At 39.4% G+C, this 20,714-nt stretch overlaps 1 protein-coding gene across 7 annotated transcripts in view; it reads left to right on the plus strand.

The window, feature by feature from the left end:
* Positions 1-333: 333 nt before the first annotated feature.
* TNFRSF19 (TNF receptor superfamily member 19) overlaps positions 334-20,714 on the plus strand; it is a 48,141-nt gene continuing 27,760 nt past the window's right edge. The window contains exons 1-4 of one of the 7 annotated variants that reach the window (XM_033146325.1): positions 334-441; positions 702-790; positions 17,273-17,371; positions 19,693-19,803. In XM_033146325.1, coding sequence (XP_033002216.1) covers positions 17,306-17,371; positions 19,693-19,803 — 177 coding nt within the window. In that variant the 5' untranslated portion in view covers positions 334-441; positions 702-790; positions 17,273-17,305. Of the gene's footprint in view, positions 442-464; positions 791-8,236; positions 8,262-17,272; positions 17,372-19,692; positions 19,804-20,714 lie in introns of those variants that run through there. The other 6 variants (XM_033146326.1, XM_033146328.1, XM_033146327.1 and 3 more) reach the window with 6 other exon arrangements.

The following is a 20,714-nucleotide window of genomic DNA, read 5'->3' on the forward strand; positions in this document are numbered from 1 at the left end:
ACAATGCTGGAAGATACCCTTACTTGGAGATTATCTGATAACTTTATTACACAAGGACATGTAAAATGCACTGCCTCTTTCGTGACTTCATATGAAAATTCCAAATAACAGAAACTTTTGAAGGACATTCTTTCACTGTTTACGACAGCTAACTCAATTAAAAACTGCACAGACTCTTGTTGCAGTTCAGCTGTGTTTCCCCACAGGCTGTATTATAGCTCTCCAACCAGTCCCACAGCATTGAATGATGTCATGGGATCAGCTCAGCAAGATGAAAGGCATAAAGCGGAACCCGCTGGCACTGGGGAAAGCTTCCAACACACAATCCACAACGAGCACAGCTTGGGAACAAAAAGAAAAGAGAGAGAGAGAGAGGACTACAGATCCAGCCATTCAGCTCCAAGAATCATGTTTTTCCCCTCCTCACAACAAAAAAGGAGGGTAGGTGGGCTTATAGCGATGACTTTTTATTAACCGTATTTGAGACAAGAGAAAGGCAGAGAATGGAGCACAACTACCTGCTATAAAGAAAGTTCTTTCTCTCCAGTCTCCCAAGCACTGCCTTTGATGTATGGCAACAGATCACTGATCAGATTACAGGCACTGCTCGTCTCCCTTTGATCTGTGTGCTTAATTTTATTTTCCTGGATTTGAATTCTGCCTGGGCTTGTGCTGACATACTTTTTTTTTTTTTTTTGAAGGAGATGAAGGCATTTAATGCAGAAGCTCTGGCAGAGTGAAATTCAGTTGCAGAAAGGGTGGCTATTGGATAAACAACAGCATACATCAGGTACTGTATATTTTATTTTATTTTATTTTAATCTTACAATGCATTCGCAGGCTGTCGGTTTTGATTTTTTTTTTTTAATGGAACAAAAGCTAGCTTGAACGTTGGTTAAATGATATTAAACATCCATGCAGATAATTACAGTTTGAGAAAGGCATATGGTTGAATGTAGGAAATATTTTAACAACAGTCTTGTTCGGGGAATTTATTGTGCGATATTTTAATAAGAATAAACCTCAAAACATGGTTCCGAAAAGAAATTGAAAGCACTGTTAGTAACTAGTGTTCTTGGTGTTTTTCAATACACAGTTGGAATACATCAAAAAGTTACATATGTAAATCTTAAGAGTTGTTCAGGTTCGCTTAGTGAGTACATAAGCAGCTGAAATCTTTACACGTATGCATTCTCACAATTTCAGAAAATAAATGGAATGTGTATTGAAATTATTTGAGGATCATGATCTGTGCTTGTAACTCCATGCCTAGTTACCCTCATGCTATATACTCTTAGGATTCCATTGAAATTGGGGGGCACACCTCTAAGGAAATGTGTTTAAAAAATGGAGTTGTCCATGAAGTGAAAACACTGAACTATAAACTGTATATGTTAAATGAAGAGCACAACTACTCTAACATTGCATGTTTACTCTGAATGAAGTCCCACAGAATTCACTGTAGCTTATTCTCTAATAAGCATGCTTACGCATTTACCTGGGAGTAGGTCCTATTGAACTCAATGATGCACTTCTGAGAAGTTATTATACTGTATGTTATATCTTGTCGTAGCATTGAAGACTCTGGCTTCAATCCACGTGTCTGTGTGTTCTCCAGGTCAGGTTCTCCAACTGACTACATTGTCAGGACAGCTCCATGTACAGATGGAGATGCTGGAAGCACTCAATGGGCTAACCATTACATTGGCACAAAATCAATGTGCACAGTTGCAATCCTATCCATGCAAGAAAAAACACATGCATGTCTCTGGGAGGCAATGCATAATTATCATGGCAATTTATGGCCATGTTTATATATTCATTAAAAGCTTTACATTTTAGTAGTAACAGCACAGTCCTAAGCATGTTTACTCAGTAAGTCCCGCTGCATCCAATAGGCCTTACTCCCTATGTTTAGGATTACCAACCAAGGGCCTACTGATCATAAAAAGAATAGAATAAATGTTACTTTTATTTGTAAATAAGATTAACACACACTTTATTTATTTTGTCTACTGCCTTTCATCTGATGATCACTTTTAAAAATCCACTCTATTCTTTTTTGAATTTTAAACAGGAAAAACAATGTAGGCTATATTATATGCTTGTTCATATCTCCGTATCTTAACCAGACACTGCATACTTCAAACAATTTCAGGGTGTGGGTTTTTTAAATAAGGAGAATTAACAAATCCCAGTATTTTTCAACATGGGAGTAAAAGAAATGAAATATACAGCTGATCACTAATTCCTGCTTAAAAAGAAAAGCAGCTAATACCTAAAACATGCTAACTGAGGATTAACTGCTCTTAACATATTTTAGTCTTGAACATCTGTTAAAGGGTTTGGGATGTTATGTTTGAAAACCCAGCCTCTCAATATGAGATCATGACCATATTTTTAGGACCAATAATCTATACCATGACCTCTGGCTAAACATTTATATACTTTGAAGAATATTAGTTGTTTTATTAACTTAAATGGAAGACTTTCTGAAAATATGGTCCTCAATTGCTGGTGCTCTGCATGCATGAAAACCAGATAGATGAGAATTTTAAAGAACTCATCCCATACAGTAAACTGGGATTAATTTAGGTCTCCAGATAGTTGTTTAAGAACCCTAATGTAAAGTCTGTCAATATTTTAAATGTCTTTTCTTCCTGCTTTTAGAGCTACAACTTAAAGACATGACTCTCATGAGGCTTTAAACAGATTCTGTACAGTTACCCAACTTACTGAGCTATTTTCTATTTAGAACAAGTTTATTTCCCCATCTCGATTTCTTTTATATCCTTATTTTATAACAGATTAGTATTCAATCTCCAAAAATTCTATTTTTTTCTTCCTACACTAATTTTATTATCACAAGCACATTGTGATCAACATAAATATTGCTCTCTTAATTTTACTAAATTATTTTTTGATGCAACAGTATAATCAGTTACAGAAGATGTGCTGTGGTAAATTCAGTGCCTCTGGGATCTTCTTTCTTATTTACTAACCTATTGGAGTCACTTGCTATTACCAACTCATTTTCAATCCACCCACCCACAATCCATTCATGAAATCTATTTTTCCACAAGACTGCTTTTGGCTATTATCAGGGCAATACATACAGTATCAAGCTTTTCTAGGGTTTAATTTTACTTCAATAATCAATAATCTGCCCTAATTGACTCTTATAAGATTTGTCTAAGAGTATACATCTAGCAACTTTTTCTCACAACCTCTTCTTTTAGGTCTGTAGGTTATTATATAAATATTTCAAAGACCTAATTTTATCTAATAGAGGTCTCCTGCTCTGTCTTTTCTTCCTTCAACAACTTTCCACTTTTAAAGGACTATTTAAAATAACCACATTTCCTGTCATCAGTGTTAATTTATTCAGTATCTTTATTATTAAAACATTAGAAGATAGTGGTGGATTATCAAATTATTTCACTCTTGGCACATCAGCAATATTGATAACTAGGTTAGTGCAACCACATGTTAATATAGTGACCATTAATGACAAACAAATTTATATACCATATTTTCTTTTTTTGAAATACAGCTTGAATGGAACTGAACCCTTTTTTTAAGTGAAAAAGTAGTAAATTGTCATTAGGTCATGTCAGTGGGATGCCCTCATTTTATTATAAATCACACTTAAATTTCTGAAGATATATTAAACAGGTGGACAATCTAAGAAGCCAGGTGTGAAATAATCATGCCCTGTCTTTGCTGTAATTAATATCCCTTCCGATATTTCACATTCTAGAAACATAGTCACTCTGGAAACATACCAGACACAATCTAATACAAAGTTAGGCACCCCTTTCTATTGATTTTAATAGGCATAAGTGAACTTGTCTATTGAATTGATACCTATAACTTTCACACACAAAGTAATAATCTCACCAAAGCCACCAAAAACATTTGTAATGGTAGCTAAACAGTTCCAGCAAAATTCTAGAACTCACTCTAGAATTACTCTTCCATCGCCAACCACAATCTTGGGTTTGTTTGTTTTTTAAAAACAAAAAAACCTCCTGTGTGACAATTAATTATTAGGAAAAAATCTCCAATCGGTGTCAACATATAAGAACAATGTAAAAAACGTAAACCAGATAAAATAAATCAAAATTAAGAACAGATTTAAAGCCTGGGAAAATAAGCCTGCACACAACTTGATAGCAAGCTAGGAAAGCTGATAACTGGGGATGTTGTCATTTCTGAGAAGGCCATAGAAGGCGTCTGCCACACTTCACCCTACAGGGCATCCCAAACTAGAACCCCAAAATAATATCTTAAGGTTCAGTTATGCCAATATGCTGACAGGTAGTCCTTCAGGTATCCTGATGCCAAGCCAGGAAGTGCCTTATAAATAAATGCAGCACTTTGAATTGGGTCTGGAGACAAAAGTTGCTCCAGATCTGAAGGAACACGAACTCACCATCTTGCTAAAGCTAAGCAGGCCTGGGTCTGGTCAGTGCTTGGATAGGTAACTGCCTGTGAAATCACATGAGTTGTAAGAAGAAAACAAAATGGGATAAATTCTGCCAGTCTGTTGAGATCATATTCAAAGCCCTCCTGTGGTCCCAGCATCCCCTAAAAAAATGCTTGTTTGGGAGAGGAAGAGGACCTTTTTCATGGCTGCCCCTGGAAATCTGGAATTCCCTCCTGTGGAATATATGTCTCACCCTATCCCCACCCGCCACTGGCCTCAAAGAAACTAGCAACATCATGAACAACAACAAAACTTCAGTTTAAAGAAGAATTTTGGTTTCTATATGGTGGTTTTATTGTATTGGTTTTAACCTACTGCTATGGAATAATTGTCACCATTGCTGTTGGTGTTATTGGAGGGGGTTTTGTGTTGCTTCTGATATTTTTAATTGTGGTTTGATTTTGTTGTCAGCTGCCTTGAGCATATGATAATGAAAGGCGGACTACAAATGGTTTAAATAACGTCACTGTATACAGTACTTAGAACTCCTAGATATGTAGGCAGAATAACCAGAAGCAATGTAAAAAGCAAAAACATAACATAAAAAGACACAGTGCAGCATTCTGCCACTTAAAAAAACCTGCTGCTGGTTTAGTCTTTCATGGGCCTGATTCATAAAGGATTTAATAATAATACCTGGCACTTATAATACTTTAGACTTCCAAAGCACTACACAAACATTCATTAATCCTTTGCACAATGTTTTCAACAAAACTGACTTCAAAAGCCACATGTACATATACTATTTATTTACTCAACAGATGGGAGCAATTATTGATTCCTTCCTACAATCAAACTGTCTCAAATAACACCATAAACATATTTTAGGACTAGTAGAAGTAAAGATTACTAAAACACTCTGTAATATAATATTGACATCAGTTTCCAACAGCTGTCATAACAAGTACAGATCTGTCTTTAGACTCTAACGTTTAGAGCTGTCTCTGTCATTGAGCTACACAGATAATATTCCATATACTTCTGCTTTCTCATAAGGGTCAGTTCAGTTAAAATCTCAAATAGATCATTCTTGCTTTTCCACAAGTGATTAAAATTAGGCAATAAAGTGGAACAATAACAGGCGAGTAAGCTTTGCTGTTACACTGAACTCTTCAAGAGATATAACAAAGAGCTGGTTTGTTTTCTACAACTTATACAGGACTATCAAATCCACTGGTCTATCAATATACTTTTTAGAATCTCAAGGAATCATTCCCTCTATTTCCTAAGCTCATGGGTGACTAGCCCTTACTCGTGTAGCCAGGAACACACTACTCCAACAGATGGGAACATCCAATGTTTCCTGGTAGAAAGAGCTGCTGCTTCCATAGGATAGCAGCAGGGATTAGGCAAGCAATGGTTGTCACTGCTTCTGATAGTTCTTCATATTATCTCCATCTAAAAAGCTACACCTCTAGCGCACCTTGTCTCTTTGGATAGTGCAATGGAAAATCTGCAGAGGACCAGCCTGTTAATGTAGGAGATGAAAAACATATTCAGTGCAACTACATAGTTGATTCAGGCCTCACCTGTACAAATGCCATATGTAACATGTAGCTCATGTAGCCTTCAGAGTACAGAAATTGACAGAGAAGCATTGAAGTAATCACCTCAGAAGTTCTGGTCTGAAGTAAGAATGGGTGCCTTAAATGGATTTGAATATGCAAAACACTCAGAACCCTGAGCAACCTTTGAAATTAAGCCTATGGAATATTACCGTATGTATGTTCTATCTAGGGTACATTCTTCATTCACATAGGGTAAATAGAAAGTCCAATGGGAATTGGGAGGGTGAAGGCAAGGGTCATATTCAAGGATACATTGTCTTCTGCAGGGGTTACATGGTAAGCACATGGGTTTACCTAAGAAACAAGTTGAAATGAAAAGGAATTCCTGAAGGCAGAATATCTGAAAACCACTGCATCACATGAAGAGTCAGGCATATGCAAGGTATTTCAATAGTAGCAAGTGACTGACACTTTAATCCCAAAGATTGATAGAAAACAACACGGCAATCAGAGTCAAGTTCTCTTTGCTACTCCACAATGAAAGATCTAATATTACCAAAGGGAGTCAGTGATGGCTTTTCTGTCCTAGAAATCCAAATGCAAATTTGCACTAGCACAAAAACTTTGTAGATTGCCCTGTATCTGTGCACTGTCACTAGCCTTAGCGATACATGCAGCAGCGAGCAATGCTCTTGTTCAAAGCACAGCAGTCATACTGATGGTCCCAGGTGCATTTTCAGTTTAAATATATTACAGCACAATCCTATGCAAGTCTTATACAGCAACGCCAACCAGGCAGGTATGCCAGCATCACCTGTGTAAATTCACTTGCGTCCTAACTACCGGTATTCAGAGTTTGTAGAGTGGGTGCAATGTGGACTTTCATTTTGTTCCTTTCCATTGTCTCCTATATGGTGAATTCTAGTTACACCTGCATTTTTGGTTAAGTTATCCCAAGCACCACAGGAAGAACTAGTAAACAGTTAGGATGCAGCTTAACTGTATCAGAAAAGCGCCCAGCCAATTTGGTTGCCAATAAATATTCCTGCAGACATTTTTGAGATCATGGTCTTTCCAACGAGTGGCTTTGTAAATTGTCTTACTTTAAATGTTTTGATGATCCTATGCCCTTTTATAATATGGTTTTGGGTAGTGGGGGTTTATTAGGGTTGTTGTTTTTATTTTGATGATGTATATTGTGGTTTTGTATTTTGATTTTATTCCATGAAGTGCCCCGAGATGTCGGGGTATAAGGTGGTATATAAATTCAATTAATAATAATAATCCCACTTCCCACCATCCACATGCCCCTTTTTGTCTGTTTACACTGGCATGATTTGCACCAGCTTTCTTTCAACTAGCATAAATAGATAAAACTGGAGGTGGGGGAGAGAGAGGTAGCAGTGAGGGAAGAGAGACAGATATCTCCCCATATCCTATCCCTTCCTGCAGCACTACTCAGAAGTAAATCTAACTCTGTATACAATGGGGTTTACTCGTATTTACATAGGATTATCACTACGGCAGGAATTATATCTTTATATTGCTTTTAATTATCACCTGTCCCAAGAAGGTGACCTTTGCAAAATGAAATCGCAAGGCTGCATTGCAAGATCAGAAATACTGAATACAAAAGTGGTAGGCAAGGGGTGAAGGGTGGCGACAGATGGCTGGCGACACACAAACTACCGATGCTTCATCCAGCCCACATCACAGAAACGGCTCCCGCTCCCCTTTGCCTTCTAGTGTTGGGAGGGGGGGGGAGAGAGCAGGGGACCCTTATCAGCTGCACTCAATAGAAATCATACCCCACCACATACCGGCTTTTAAATCTCCCTCTTGCCAAGCGGCGCGTGGGGAGAATGCCCCAACGGTTCCCCCCCCCCAACCGTCACTGCGGCTGCCTCGAGTTTTAAGCGTTGCCGCCTCCCGGGAGGGTCACGTGGCGTGACGGCCTGGGATTGGCCCGTGCTTCCCAGCGCAAAGAGGGAGGTGGAGCGGCGGGTGGTTGCCTAGGTTACGAGAGGGAGCTGCGGGGCAGAAAGAGAGGCGGCGGGTGGGCTGGTTGGCTGGCGAAGGCGGAGGAGCCGCTGTGGGGCTGGATGGGAGCCTCGCGCAGCGGCAGCAGCAGCCGGAGGCGCGCGGCTGGCATAACTTTTAACGGTCACGGACACCCCGCCGCCTCTAAGCTTTTTTTTTCCTTCTTCCCTTTTTCTGGTGGGTTTGGCTGCGTTCGCCGAGCCAAGTGGCGGACCACGATGAAGGTGAGGCACACGCCGACCTGGAGCTGAGGGAGAGGGATAAGCCCTTTTGCTTTGGCGAAGTGGCCAGAAAAGGCGTCGGCAGCAGCGGGGCTTAGGGAAAGGCGGAGGCGGGAGGGAGGGTTTTATAGGAGGGGTTTGCCTTGGCTGGGAGGATGAGGAGCAGTCAGCACCGAGAACGTGGCTAGCTGCTCGATATTGGGATTTATTTCCCAACTTTTGTATGCCGCCTTTCTCCCGCTGCGCAACCCAAGGCGGAATACAAGCTGTGTCCAGTTCTCCCATCCAGGCGCTGGCGGTACCTCGTCCCGCTTAGCCGCCTAGAAGGTGGTGGGTGGTCGTCGTCAGACCATGCTCTCTGTGTTATGCCAGCCAGTGGAGGGATGGTTTCAGTACCCAGGGTTGTTTCAAATGTGTTAAGGTCACCTAGTGAAAGCCTTGTTTGAGAAGTCCCCTCCCTAGGGATGTCTCCTTAGTTATACTTGATTCCCTCTTCTTATTCTGAGCTTTTAATTTCTGACAATGTTTTTATATGGCTTTGCTATTGTAGTGCTTTGGCCTTACTATTGTTCTGCTGCATGGTTTTGTTTTTGGGGATGTTTAACCCCAACCCCCCACAGGCTTACCCTACAGCAATCTGTAATTGTAAGATGCCCCCACCTTTCAGTTATATGTTGGTACAATCCTGTGTGTGTTTTCTTGGTATTAAGTATCAATGTGCCCAGTGGGGCTTACTTCCGGATAAGGATTTCAGTGTGTAGCTCTTAAATAGTTGAAACCCTGGTGTGTCAATGCAGTTTGTTGGTGCTGCCTGCTGAATTCTCACTTAAAGTTGCTCTTTCCAATCAAGAGACTATGAGTGGAATTGTCCTTTCTTCTTTTTACTATGCTGTGTGTCTCCACTGCCCATAACAAACAAGCCCAAAGAGGAAAATATAAATTGTACTTACATAATTATACCCATTCAAACAAAGGCTGTCAATGCACAGGTGAAAAGGAAAGTCTTAAATACAGAGTATTGAAGTAAGGGTATAACTATACTATCAAATAAGATAGATGCTTAAGAACAGATAACTTCGGAACTTTAATTTAAACCCAAATGCCTGAATGGAGCACCAGAAGTGGCAAAATTACTTCAGGCAAGTTCAAATAAATGAAGGATTATTTGGCTTTCCAAATGGGACAATGTTGCAACCAGATAGATAGGCCTCAAATAGTGCAAATTAGCAAAATTGTGTCGAGGGGTAACAACCACCCATCCAGTTGGAGATTTTGTAGCACATAAAGCCCCCCAAACAGGTTGCTTTGAATCGGGCAGTCTCTCCCATGCCAGATGTCCACTGGGAATGGTGTTGGTGGGTGCGGAGAAGACCTTTAACTTAGTGGAATAGAGGGACCAGGTGTATATGCCCGTACAGAGGTATGGTATACCCAGAGCTATGGCGATGGGAACAACAAACCCATTGTTTGAGCTTAACAAAGATAACAGACATGGGTGCCTTCTGTTCCTCTGCTCTGTGCCTTAAATTGAAGGGTTCAAAATAGTTGACATTTAAAATAAGCTCAAATCTGTACATAGATGTTGCTGATTTACATGTACAACCTCCCTTACTTTGAATGTTGAATTTGACAAATTACAAAGTATCTCTAATTATAAAGTAGCCTTTAGTAAATCAGCAGTAATAAATGTCACTACTTCAAAAGTAAGAAAGAATTGAACAAAAGAAGAGCTTGCTGGATCAAGCCAATGCACAAGGTTTATACCTTATTTCATAGTATGATGTTGTTGTTGTTGTTCAGTCCTGTCCTTATCTTCGTGACCCCATGGACCAGAGCACGCCAGGCACCCCTATCCTCCACAGCCTCCTGCAGTTTGGCCAAACTCATGCTAGTCACTTCGAGAACACTGTCCAACCATCTCATCCTCTGTCGTCCCCTTCTCCTTGTGCCCTCCATCTTTCCCAACATCAGGGTCTTTTCTAGGGAGTCTTCTCTTCTCATGAGGTGGCCAAAGTACTGGAGCCTCAACTTCAGGATTTGTCCTTCCAGTTAGCATGGTATGATAAATCATGGTAACAGCTGGGAGTGTATGCTAACTGGCAAGAACTTTACCAGTTGAACTATGACTCCATTATACACTATGTCAGAAAGGGATTTGAAACACTGGCCTTTGAAACACTGGCATGGATTGTACAGTACGTAGTAGTAAGTACATGTGTTGCCAAGGCTGCTGAGTTTTTTTCCTTGCCCTTAACTTGTCAGGAAAAGCCTTAACAAAGTAGTAGTGCTTGGTTATCTATTTTCTCTGTTCTGGTAAAAATAAATAAATCAGACTACACAGAAGTAAGTTCTAAAGGTCTGTGGGCGTGTGGGATCTCGATGTTCCTCTTTTTTTGGCTCAATATGCTGCTTGACATTACCCTTAATTGCAGATTTATTAGAAGTTGATTCAACAGACAGACCTCATATTTGCCTAGGTCACCCATTCATTTAAAAGCTTATGTGTCAAGGAGGCCAGGACTCAATAGTCAATTATATTTTTATTATACATTGTTCCTCTTCTCTTTACATGTGAAATCTAAAGAAAATAAGTTGGTGATATGAATGTAGGAGCCTTTATTGATGTCAAGTTTGTGCAACTAGGTTTATAAGTTGAGGAGGCTGGGGGAAGCAGATAGGAGGTGCTGAGTGGAATAGATTAATGCTTTGTTGATTTATTACACATTGTATTTTGCTAATTGCAGAAGCTAATCTCCATGACATCTGTTTATATTTTCTTGCAGCTACATAAATACATATTATGTTATCCACCTGAGCTGTTTGTGTTGTGTTGTCTGGCTTATTAGATCCATAGTGTTTTCCTTGTGTTAACTGTATGTAATTAACATAAATACAAAATATATTGGCTGTATTTTGTAAAGTAAGATCAGGAAATGCATACAGTGAAATTATACCAAATTACCACACATGAATACCTGAAATTAGATGATAGCAGGAACATTTTAGAGTGACAGTACAGTAATTTCAACCATTAATGATTTCAGTGTAGCTAAGCCTATCCAGAACACTAATCAAGAAACAGTACAGCCATAACAAACTTCCAAGACATTTGAAGTTGCTCATATTTACTGTTTCCTCAACAGTGAAGCATATTCCCTGTTATTTAGCCCAGTGTTTTTATAAAAATTAGTCATGCTCGCCACATGACCCAGAAAAACTGTCTGCGGACAAACATCGGCTCCCTCGGCCAGTAAAGCGAGATGAGCACCGCAACCCCAGAGTCGTTCACGACTGGACTTAACTGTCAGGGGTCCTTTACCTTTACTTTTTTATTTATGTACACTACTTATAATAATAATTTATTTTTTATTTTATTTATTACTTATTTATTGTGCACTGCTTAAACTTGGGGTGGGGTGGGGGTGGGGTTCTTGCATCCCCACCAGTTCATTAGAATTCCTGGGTAGCCTCAGGACAATGCTAAGTGGAAAAACAACAAGTACTGTATTAAACAGACTCTTCTCTTCTCCCAAATCTGATTCTCCAAATAAGATTTCAGACTCCTACAGATGCTTTTGATTTTAAGAAATTAGGGTTGGCATACACACAACTTATATGAAAGCTATATTTTAACCTTAGTTGCTGCTTTTGAAACTACTTACCCCTGAATGTTCTTATTTATCTATCACACCAACTTGGTGAGGTAGGTAAGGCTGAGAGACTGTGACTGGCCCAAGGTCAGTTTCACGGCTTAGGGGTTTGAGCCCTGATTTCCCCTGTCCTAGTCCAATAATCTAACCACTGTACCACTTACAAGTAGAAATGCAGTAATAGTAAAGCAACAAAGAGTAGTTAGCTTGAATAGTTAGTGGTATTATTTTTACTTATTTATTGCATTTATACCCCACCTTTTATCCAAGGAGCTCAAGGTAGTGTACATAGTTCTGCCCCTTATTTAACCCCATCAAACCAGGTGAGGGTAGCTGATGGATCTCAAACCCTTGGTAAGTTAGGGGATTCTCCTGTATATGAAGATAGGCTCTGGCAGATTGAGCAGACAAAACCAATAGTGGGTCCAATGGTCAATAAGGCGGTTTCTGCACTTTCTGTAGAGGGAAGTGAGGGGCAGATGGGGTTTGTTACCCTGGGAAGGTAGCCCATCTAGGAGAAGGAAAACACTGATCCTTAAACATCTAGGAGAAGGAAAACACTGATCCTAAACCTCCGTGGCATAGCGGGATAACTTCAGAAGAACAAAAGGCTAAGAAGTAAACCCTACACAAATCTGGAGTGGAGTCCCTAAGGTGGTTGGATGTTGCCTTGTACACTTTCTTCCAGCAACTCCAAGCTGGTGCCAAATACATTGCTCTGCTTTCCTTTGGACCACATCAGCGAGTCTGGGGAGGGGGTGTCTTGTCACCAATCCAGGACACACTACCCAGGCTTGTGCTCTGGGTAGGTCACCTCAGTGCTGCTAACACAGCCGTTTGACTTCATCCCTGGAGGCACACTCCATTTGTTGAGCTAGATGGATGTCAACAACCCTGTGAAGTAGGTTAGGCTGACAGGCAGTGACTGTTCCAAGGTCACTCAGTGAGCTTCATGGTTGAGTGGGGTTTTGAATCCTGGTCTCCCTGGTCTTAAAACAAACTTGGGAGATACTTCTCTTTAGGCACCCATGAGCTTATATTACTGGCTGCTATCAGATGTGGATGGGGACAATATTTTCTAATGAATGTTTTATGTTGATGTGGCTATCCCTTGGTAGGGGAAAAAGTTTTTATATTGTTATTTTTATATTAATTAAACAATATTTTTATATTGTTAATTAAAACTCATTATAAATATTAGTAGAAACAAAATGTCTACATTAGTTGGATTTGGCATACACCATTTCTGGACATATTTTGCTCTCTGTATACACAGGAAAAGGATAGACTGAATGGCTTGTGTCCAACTGACATCAGTATAGTGCCACTTGATAGCAGCAGAGAACAAATTTGCCCAATAGCAGCCTATTATTAAGTGCAGTAATGTCTGTTTTTAAACCAGAAATGTTTGAACTGGAGACAGAAACAGGAAACACGCAGTTGGCACAGTTTCATTCCTTTCAAGACTTGCTTCCAGGCAAGTCAGTCAGTTATTTGTATGTTCCAGTCCTTTTATTTTTAAATCTAATTTTCTTTGTGAAAAGCACTATGTTATTACTGCGTATTCCGATTCAGGGATCATACTGCATGCTACATTGAATACTTTCCCTACGTATATTAGCTGAGCCGTCTCCTGAGATGTTTCTGTGAATTGAAAAGTGCCTATAAAACTTGTGTGATTAGAAAGTTCAGACATATCTGCTGTAAAGTACTGAAGAGAATTTGCAACTGTTGAGGCTAAACGAGTTCTCTGAAATTTAATATCCAGATGTTCACAGACTTCTTTTTGGAAGTTCCAGAAGTTGTAAACTTCAACTCAGAGCCTTTTGATTAATTGCTCTATTTTGGAGGCTGAGTAATTCTTCAATCTATAGATGAGGCAATCGGCTTAGAGTACACAGCAAGATGAGCAGATGTACTAGGCTAGCAGTAGAATTATGCGATGTGAAATCTTTGGCTTTTGAAGGGTAAGACTTAGTTTCTGCATGTGAAATTCCTGACACCGGTATTGGGTTTGGCAATGTTCATAGGAAAATGTTAGATTTGCTATTCAATATAAAAATACTCAAAGAATTGCATAAGAAAAGAATATCTCTGTAGAAAGCTTCATTTAAAAAACAACAACAACCATAATACGTACAAATAGCTTTTTGTATTACTGGTATTTTGCTGGCATTTGTTAACCAGAGATAATTGGATGCTGAGGCAGATTTTAATTTTATTATATTTAGATCCTTCCCTTAGTTATTGATTGGAAAAAACATAGAGCAGATGGCACAAAAAACTAAAGTACAATTGTGTCAAAGCAGGCCAGTGGAAGGAGCCTTTCTGTCTGTCCCACTACCTGAGAAGTGACTAGCTAATTGGGGGAGGGGCACTGTGGATCAGTAATGGAATGAGTCTTAGTGGAATGAGTCTTACTGTAATTACCTATCTTAGCATTATTGTTGTTTATTAAATTTATACCCTATCCTTCTTTCTGCTCTCCAGAAAGTACCTGATAGAATACTTGCTATGGTGTTTTTTCTTTGTTGTTGTTTAGTTGTTTAGTCATGTCTGACTCTTCATGACCCCATGGACTAGAGCATGCTAGGCACTCCTGTCTTCTACTGCCTCCTGCAGTTTGGTCAGACTCATTTTGGTAGCTTCAAGAACGCTGTCCAACCATCTTGTCCTCTGTCGTTCCCTTCTCCTTGTGCCCTCAATCTTTCCCAACATCAGGGTCTTTTCCAGGGAACTTCTCTTCTCATGAGGTGGCCAAAGTATTGGAGCCTCAGCTTCAGGATCTGTCCTTCCAGTGAGCACTCAGGGCCGATTTCCTTCAGAATGGATAGGTTTGATCTTGCAGTCCATGGGACACTCAAGAGTCTCCTCCAGCACCATAATTCAAAAGCATCAGCCTTCTTTATGGTCCAGCTCTCACTTCCATACATCACTACTGGGAAAACCATAGCTTTAACTATACGGACCTTTGTTGGCAAGGTGATGTCTCTGCTTTTTAAGATGCTGTCTAGGTTTGTCATTGCTTTTCTCCCAAGAAGCAGGCGTCTTTTCTATACTAGTTTAATTTCTGATTCTTTTAATATATTATTTGTTAGTCCAAGCCTTTGGATGGGATCAGATAATAACTGACTGGTCTAGCTCTTTTGCAAATGGGCCCCCAAAAGTTGGTTACTTCTTGTTCTGTTGTACAGTTTTATTATCATAGTATTGCCATATATCACAATTGTTCCTATTTAGTTTAGTTTATCATTACCAGCTTTTGAATTCTCAAATAACATAATTAAGCATATAAGTTGTAAACATGCATCACCAGTGTGCTGTACTATGAGGATTTTATGAAAGGCCTCTTGAAACTGGAAACCTAGAAAAAAACTGGAACTGGAAACCTAGAAAAAATGAGTGCACTTGGACATTACAATAGTGATTCGTTTTATTTTGCATTACAGTCTGCCAGTTACCAACAGTAACATTAATTATCATCTAGCCCTTGGGATCAGCAGACCCAGAAATCAAGCACATAATCATGTGAGCTGTGCACATAGCTCTTCAGGCAAAAATGAGATGAATATTTTTTTGAGAAGGCCTTGCAGGGACTATTTTGCATATCTGAAGTTATACGTACTTGTGGTTCTTTGTGTCATTGGAAGTGACTGCTGCAGCTCACCTTGAACCCAAGAGCCCTAAGTCTGAGAGATAAGTGACTGAGGAATGGGACGGATACCTGGTATTCAGACATTGGTAAAATGTCTGAATACCAGGTACCTGTCCCATTCTTCAGTCACTTATCTTCTTTTTACCAAAGGTGTCATGGGCTTTGAAGACACTCGAACTCAGGACACAAGGGAGAAACATGCAAGAGGAAGGCACACTTGGCAAATCCACACCGTGATCAACTCCCGCCTGGAAACCAATGTCCCCACTGTGGAAGGACGTGTGGATCTAAAATTGGCCTCCCGAGTCACTTACGGACTCATTGTTAAAACCATGTTTATGGAAGACAATCTTACTCTGCTACAAGTGATCACCAAAGATTCAGACATTATTTACATGGCTTCTCTTTTTCAGCCTTGGATATAGATATATAAAAGTAGTATATCTGGATCATAATAAAAAGCTATTCTACCCAGCTTTTAAAGTGGCCAATTATATATAAGAAAAACTGTATCAAATTTGTTGTCCCTCGTTTGCTAACAGCTTTATTCCAGTATAGTTAGTTGGCTTTTTGCTTCCTCCCACATTGTTTTTGCTGCTTTTGCAGCACCAAAGTGACCTCCCCAGGGCGCAAGCTAAGACAGTGTGTATGGAGGTCCAGGGCTGCCCAGATGAAAGACCTGCTCCTTTTTGCTCACCAACCTCACCTATTCCTCTTTACACCTTGGCAAAACAAAAACAAAAAAAACCTTAGCTCTTGCCATTGCTCCTTTGCTTGCCTGAGCCACTTGCTTGCACATGGCTCCATTCTCTTCTTTTCTCCTTCTAATTTTGTCTTGGCTGCCTGCCCACCCATATCTCCATCCTCCAGATCCCTCCTGCTCACATTTCCTGGGTCTTTTTCTCTGTCCTTTGGATCCTCCCACCCACCAGCTCAGCACACTGTCATTTGCAGTGTCACTTGTCTGTAGCCAAACTGCAATGTGACAACATCCTTAAAATTTTATATATTAGAGATATTTGCATGCCAGTCTAGCCAAATGCTAGCTCAATGAGTTGCTTCCCAAGCCAAGTGCATGTGTGAACCTTTAGCTATGTTCCTTGTGCATCAGGCAGATTTTCTATCTATGTTAATGTCCAACATAGGTTTTCAAATTAGAATTGGGGTTCTAAATCAGGAAACAGAAAGGTTCTGTGCTGAATTTGGTTCAGGTTTATGTTTGGCTTGATTCTTAGCTCCAAACAAACTCGTTTGTTCATGGCCAGTAGAGATTTACTTTTGATGAGCCAGTGTCTGTGACTGGATTATTGGAGATTTTTCTACAGTTCAGAGTTGCAGTAACTTAGATAGTAATGCTGTTTAGGATGTATCATTTTGTATCCCAGGTGAGAGTGAATAAATGACTGAATGTTTCTTTGTATGAAAACATTTACTGCATGTAGAAAAATATAATGGAGGGCAGGGAGAACGCTAGACTAAAAACCCTTCATTCTGTCATTTAGTGTATATGTGGAGGAATGTATTTCTCTATGGAGCATGTGGAAGACTAAAGTAGCACAGCCCAAGCACTTCTGTAAGGACTAGGTCAGATTTTCAGGAGTTACCAGTTTTCCCATATGTGATTACTCACCATTGTGCAAGCCTAGAACCTAGATGCAACACTGCTAGTTCAGCCACCCTGAAGTTTTAAATTTATTTTCTTTTTTCAGATTTAGTACTTCATTAAAGGAAAGACTTCAGAAATGGATACAAAAAGGTCACAGTGGCATTCTAGCATGCTGAAGTTGCTGATACTTCTAATATGTTTTGTAAGTAGACAATTTCTTGATGTGTGTTGTGAATTTATGCTCCAGTGAGTTGCACAAGTGGTGGTAGTAGATGACTCCCTACTGAGGGAGTCAGAGACAACAGTGTGCAGAAGTAACAGGATGTCCTGGGAGGTTTGCTGTCTTCCAGGTGCATAGGTTTACAGTGTGACGGAGTTGGCAATAATATATTTGCTTAAGAGTCTTGCAAACCTGATCAGGAGAACTTTAAACTAAATCCTTATGGGGAGGAGACAATTTTACAGACAGCAGGGGGACACCTGGTATTGGGTATAATAGCTTCACTGATGCATAGGAAACTGAGCTGGTTCTCCAGAAACTGCTTAAAGGATAAGAAACTACAAGATGGAAGCAGCTGAATGGAATGACTCATGATTTCAGTTATTTCTATACTAATGCTCACTATATGGGAAACAAGCAAGACAAATTTGAGCTCTTAAAACAGGATGGCAAATATGACCTAATAGGCATTATTGAAATCTGGTAGGATGAGACTGATGACTGGAATGTAGAAACTGAAGCATATAACCTGTTCCAAAGGAAGAGACTAAATAAGGGAGGAGGTTTAGCATTGTATGTAAATGATGTATGCACTTGTGAAGAGATCCGTGATCTGGAAGATGGAGGGCAGATAGAAATTATATGGGTAATAATTGTAAGAGAGGCAAGCAACAGTTAGTGTCTGCTATAGACAGCCAAGCTAGACTGAAGACTTGGATGCCTTCCTAGAGTAGATTACCAAACATTCAACAAAGAGATATACAGTAGTCATGGGAGACTTACACTTCTCCGATATTTGTTGGAACTCAAAACTCCACCAAGAATGTACAGTCCAACAAATAACTCCATTGCCTTGCTGACAAGTTTATTTCCCAGAAGATGGAAGAAGCAACATCAGGATCATCTATCCTGGACCTGCTCCTCACCAACAGGGAGGAACTGATTGACAATGTGGAAATACTGGGAACCTTGAGAGGAAGTGTTCATGTCCTCTTGGAATATATTGGAGATATTTTTTATTAGTAATCAGTGGCAATTGCAGAATAACTGGCCAGAAGTAGCATCCCTAATCGTTGGCCATGCTGGTTGGGGCTGTTGTATAAAACATCTGAAGGTCAACATGTTGGGAAGGCTCTATAGGATTATTGATAAAGTTCAGCTGATTAAGGTATTGTGAATTAGCCCAAAGCAGTTCATGCTTCACCAAGAGGCAATGAATGTAGGAGCATGTTAGTTCTGAATGTGGTGTTGTTACAAGCTTAGCTAGGGTTAGCAAACTTCTAGCTCATACTTGCAGAATAACAATACCCACCCATGCTCTTGAATAATAATGTTGAAGTAATATTGAAAACAATGTGTATTTGTCTCACAAATGTGTGTAGGACTTAGACACATAGTTAATATAAGTACCACTGATTTTAAATGGGAGTAATGTGTGTAAGGCTGTAATTCTAAATAGATTTCTCTGTGAGTAAGCCTTAGTGAATACAGTGGGACTTATTTATGTGTAAATACCTATTTTGCACAATTTCAAATACTAAGATGTAGCATATTATTTTTGTTTTAGTGATTTTTAAAGGTTTTTTGAAATTTTAACTTACGTAGTTTTGTTAATAGAATTTTGATATTTGTATACTTAAAAAAAATTAGTTTAAGGATTCCCTAGCTGTGCCTAATAGATCCAGCTTGCTTCAGTGAGGGGTGGTGCATTTCTATCAATAGCATCTACTTCCAGGAAAACACTTCAAAAATACAAATGTTAACTATATTTTAAGGTACCACAGATACATATCACCAATTTGACTTTGCTTCTAAACCAATTTAATTAGATAGATAAAAGTTACAACTATTTCAGTTACATGTCTTAATGTTAAAATGAATCTAAGCACAGGTGTTGCATCAGTAATTTGCTTTCAAATATTTTTCCTACTGGACGTGATTAGGATAAAGCATAGATTTATCCACCAGTAAAGAGAGCTCTAATACTGTAAGGCTACTGTTTCAACCAGCAATATTGGAAGCTACTGCCAATGGTCCTCCCACTGACTATAGCCTGCAAAAAGGCCTGAAATGGAGTGTTTCACGGTGGGTGGGGTGCCAGAGGCTCTGGATCCTAAGAACGGCCAAATGCCAAACGTTCAATGGCATTTAATCCCAAATAAGTGCATACAGGACTGCAGCCAGGGAGTGCAATCTCAACACCTTGAAAGCACCAGGGAGGGAGGAGCAAGACATATAGGATTACACCAATAGAAACAGATTTACTGAAGCACTATTAATTAATTTTATATTTTCATTTTTAGACAAACACTGTAATTTGTGAAACTGGAGACTGTAGAGAGCAAGAGTTCAGGGATCATGATGGAAACTGTGTGCTATGCAAACAATGTGGATCTGGCATGGAACTGTCTAAGGTATGCATGTATATTCACATTCTCTAAACTATTTTTTCTTTTGATCCTATGTTTCGCAGTTATTGAGATTAACTTGAGTATTATGTATTGAGTCACTGAGGGTTGTGAAATGGCACTTAGAAATGACAAGTGTTTTGTTAAAAATATATAGATTTCCAGTATTAAAAACTTAAGAACAGTTTTGCTAGGTTAGACCCAAAGGCCCCTCTAATCCAGAATTGCTTTCCCATAGAGGCCTACCAGATGTCTATGGGAAACCCACAAAGATGACACGTGCACAATAGCACCCTCACATTTGTGTTCCACAGCAGTTGGTATTCATGGCAACCAATATTGTGTGATACACTTTGGCAGTGTCATTTTATATAGTTATGAGGCTATTCATAACTTTTAGGCCATTCCTTTATATACAAAAACATGAAATATGTGATTAGATTCTTAGCCATATTTGGTTCTGGAGTAAAAATGTTAAAACAGAAGCTTTGTGGTTTCTGCTTTCTTTGAATTGATTTGCTTAGAGCATCCACAAGCTTAAAATTTAGTAGGAGATTTTATTCTTAAAGAATATTACACACTTTCTTCACTGCTTTTAGTTAAATGAAAAGCTGTCCATCTTATGAGTGTCATAAATAACATTTAATACTGCTACTATGTGCTTTTTGCCACTTGGGAGAGCAGAAAGTATTTTCATGCTACGGACTGGTTGCATTTGCATGTAAAGCTAAATATTTGTTGTGACTTGCTTGAACATCTGAACCCACTCCAGGCAACTTGCTGTTGTTAACAACAAACCAAGAAGTGAATCCATGGTTTGTTGTTAGCTTACAAATTGTATCTTTTTTAAACTAAAGTTTGGAGTTGTGGTCAAACCCAGCGGATTTTTCTTAACCATTGTTGGTTTGCCTAATTTG

Source organism: Lacerta agilis, chromosome 4 (genome assembly GCF_009819535.1).
Source record: "Lacerta agilis isolate rLacAgi1 chromosome 4, rLacAgi1.pri, whole genome shotgun sequence".
Taxonomy (NCBI): domain Eukaryota; kingdom Metazoa; phylum Chordata; class Lepidosauria; order Squamata; family Lacertidae; genus Lacerta; species Lacerta agilis.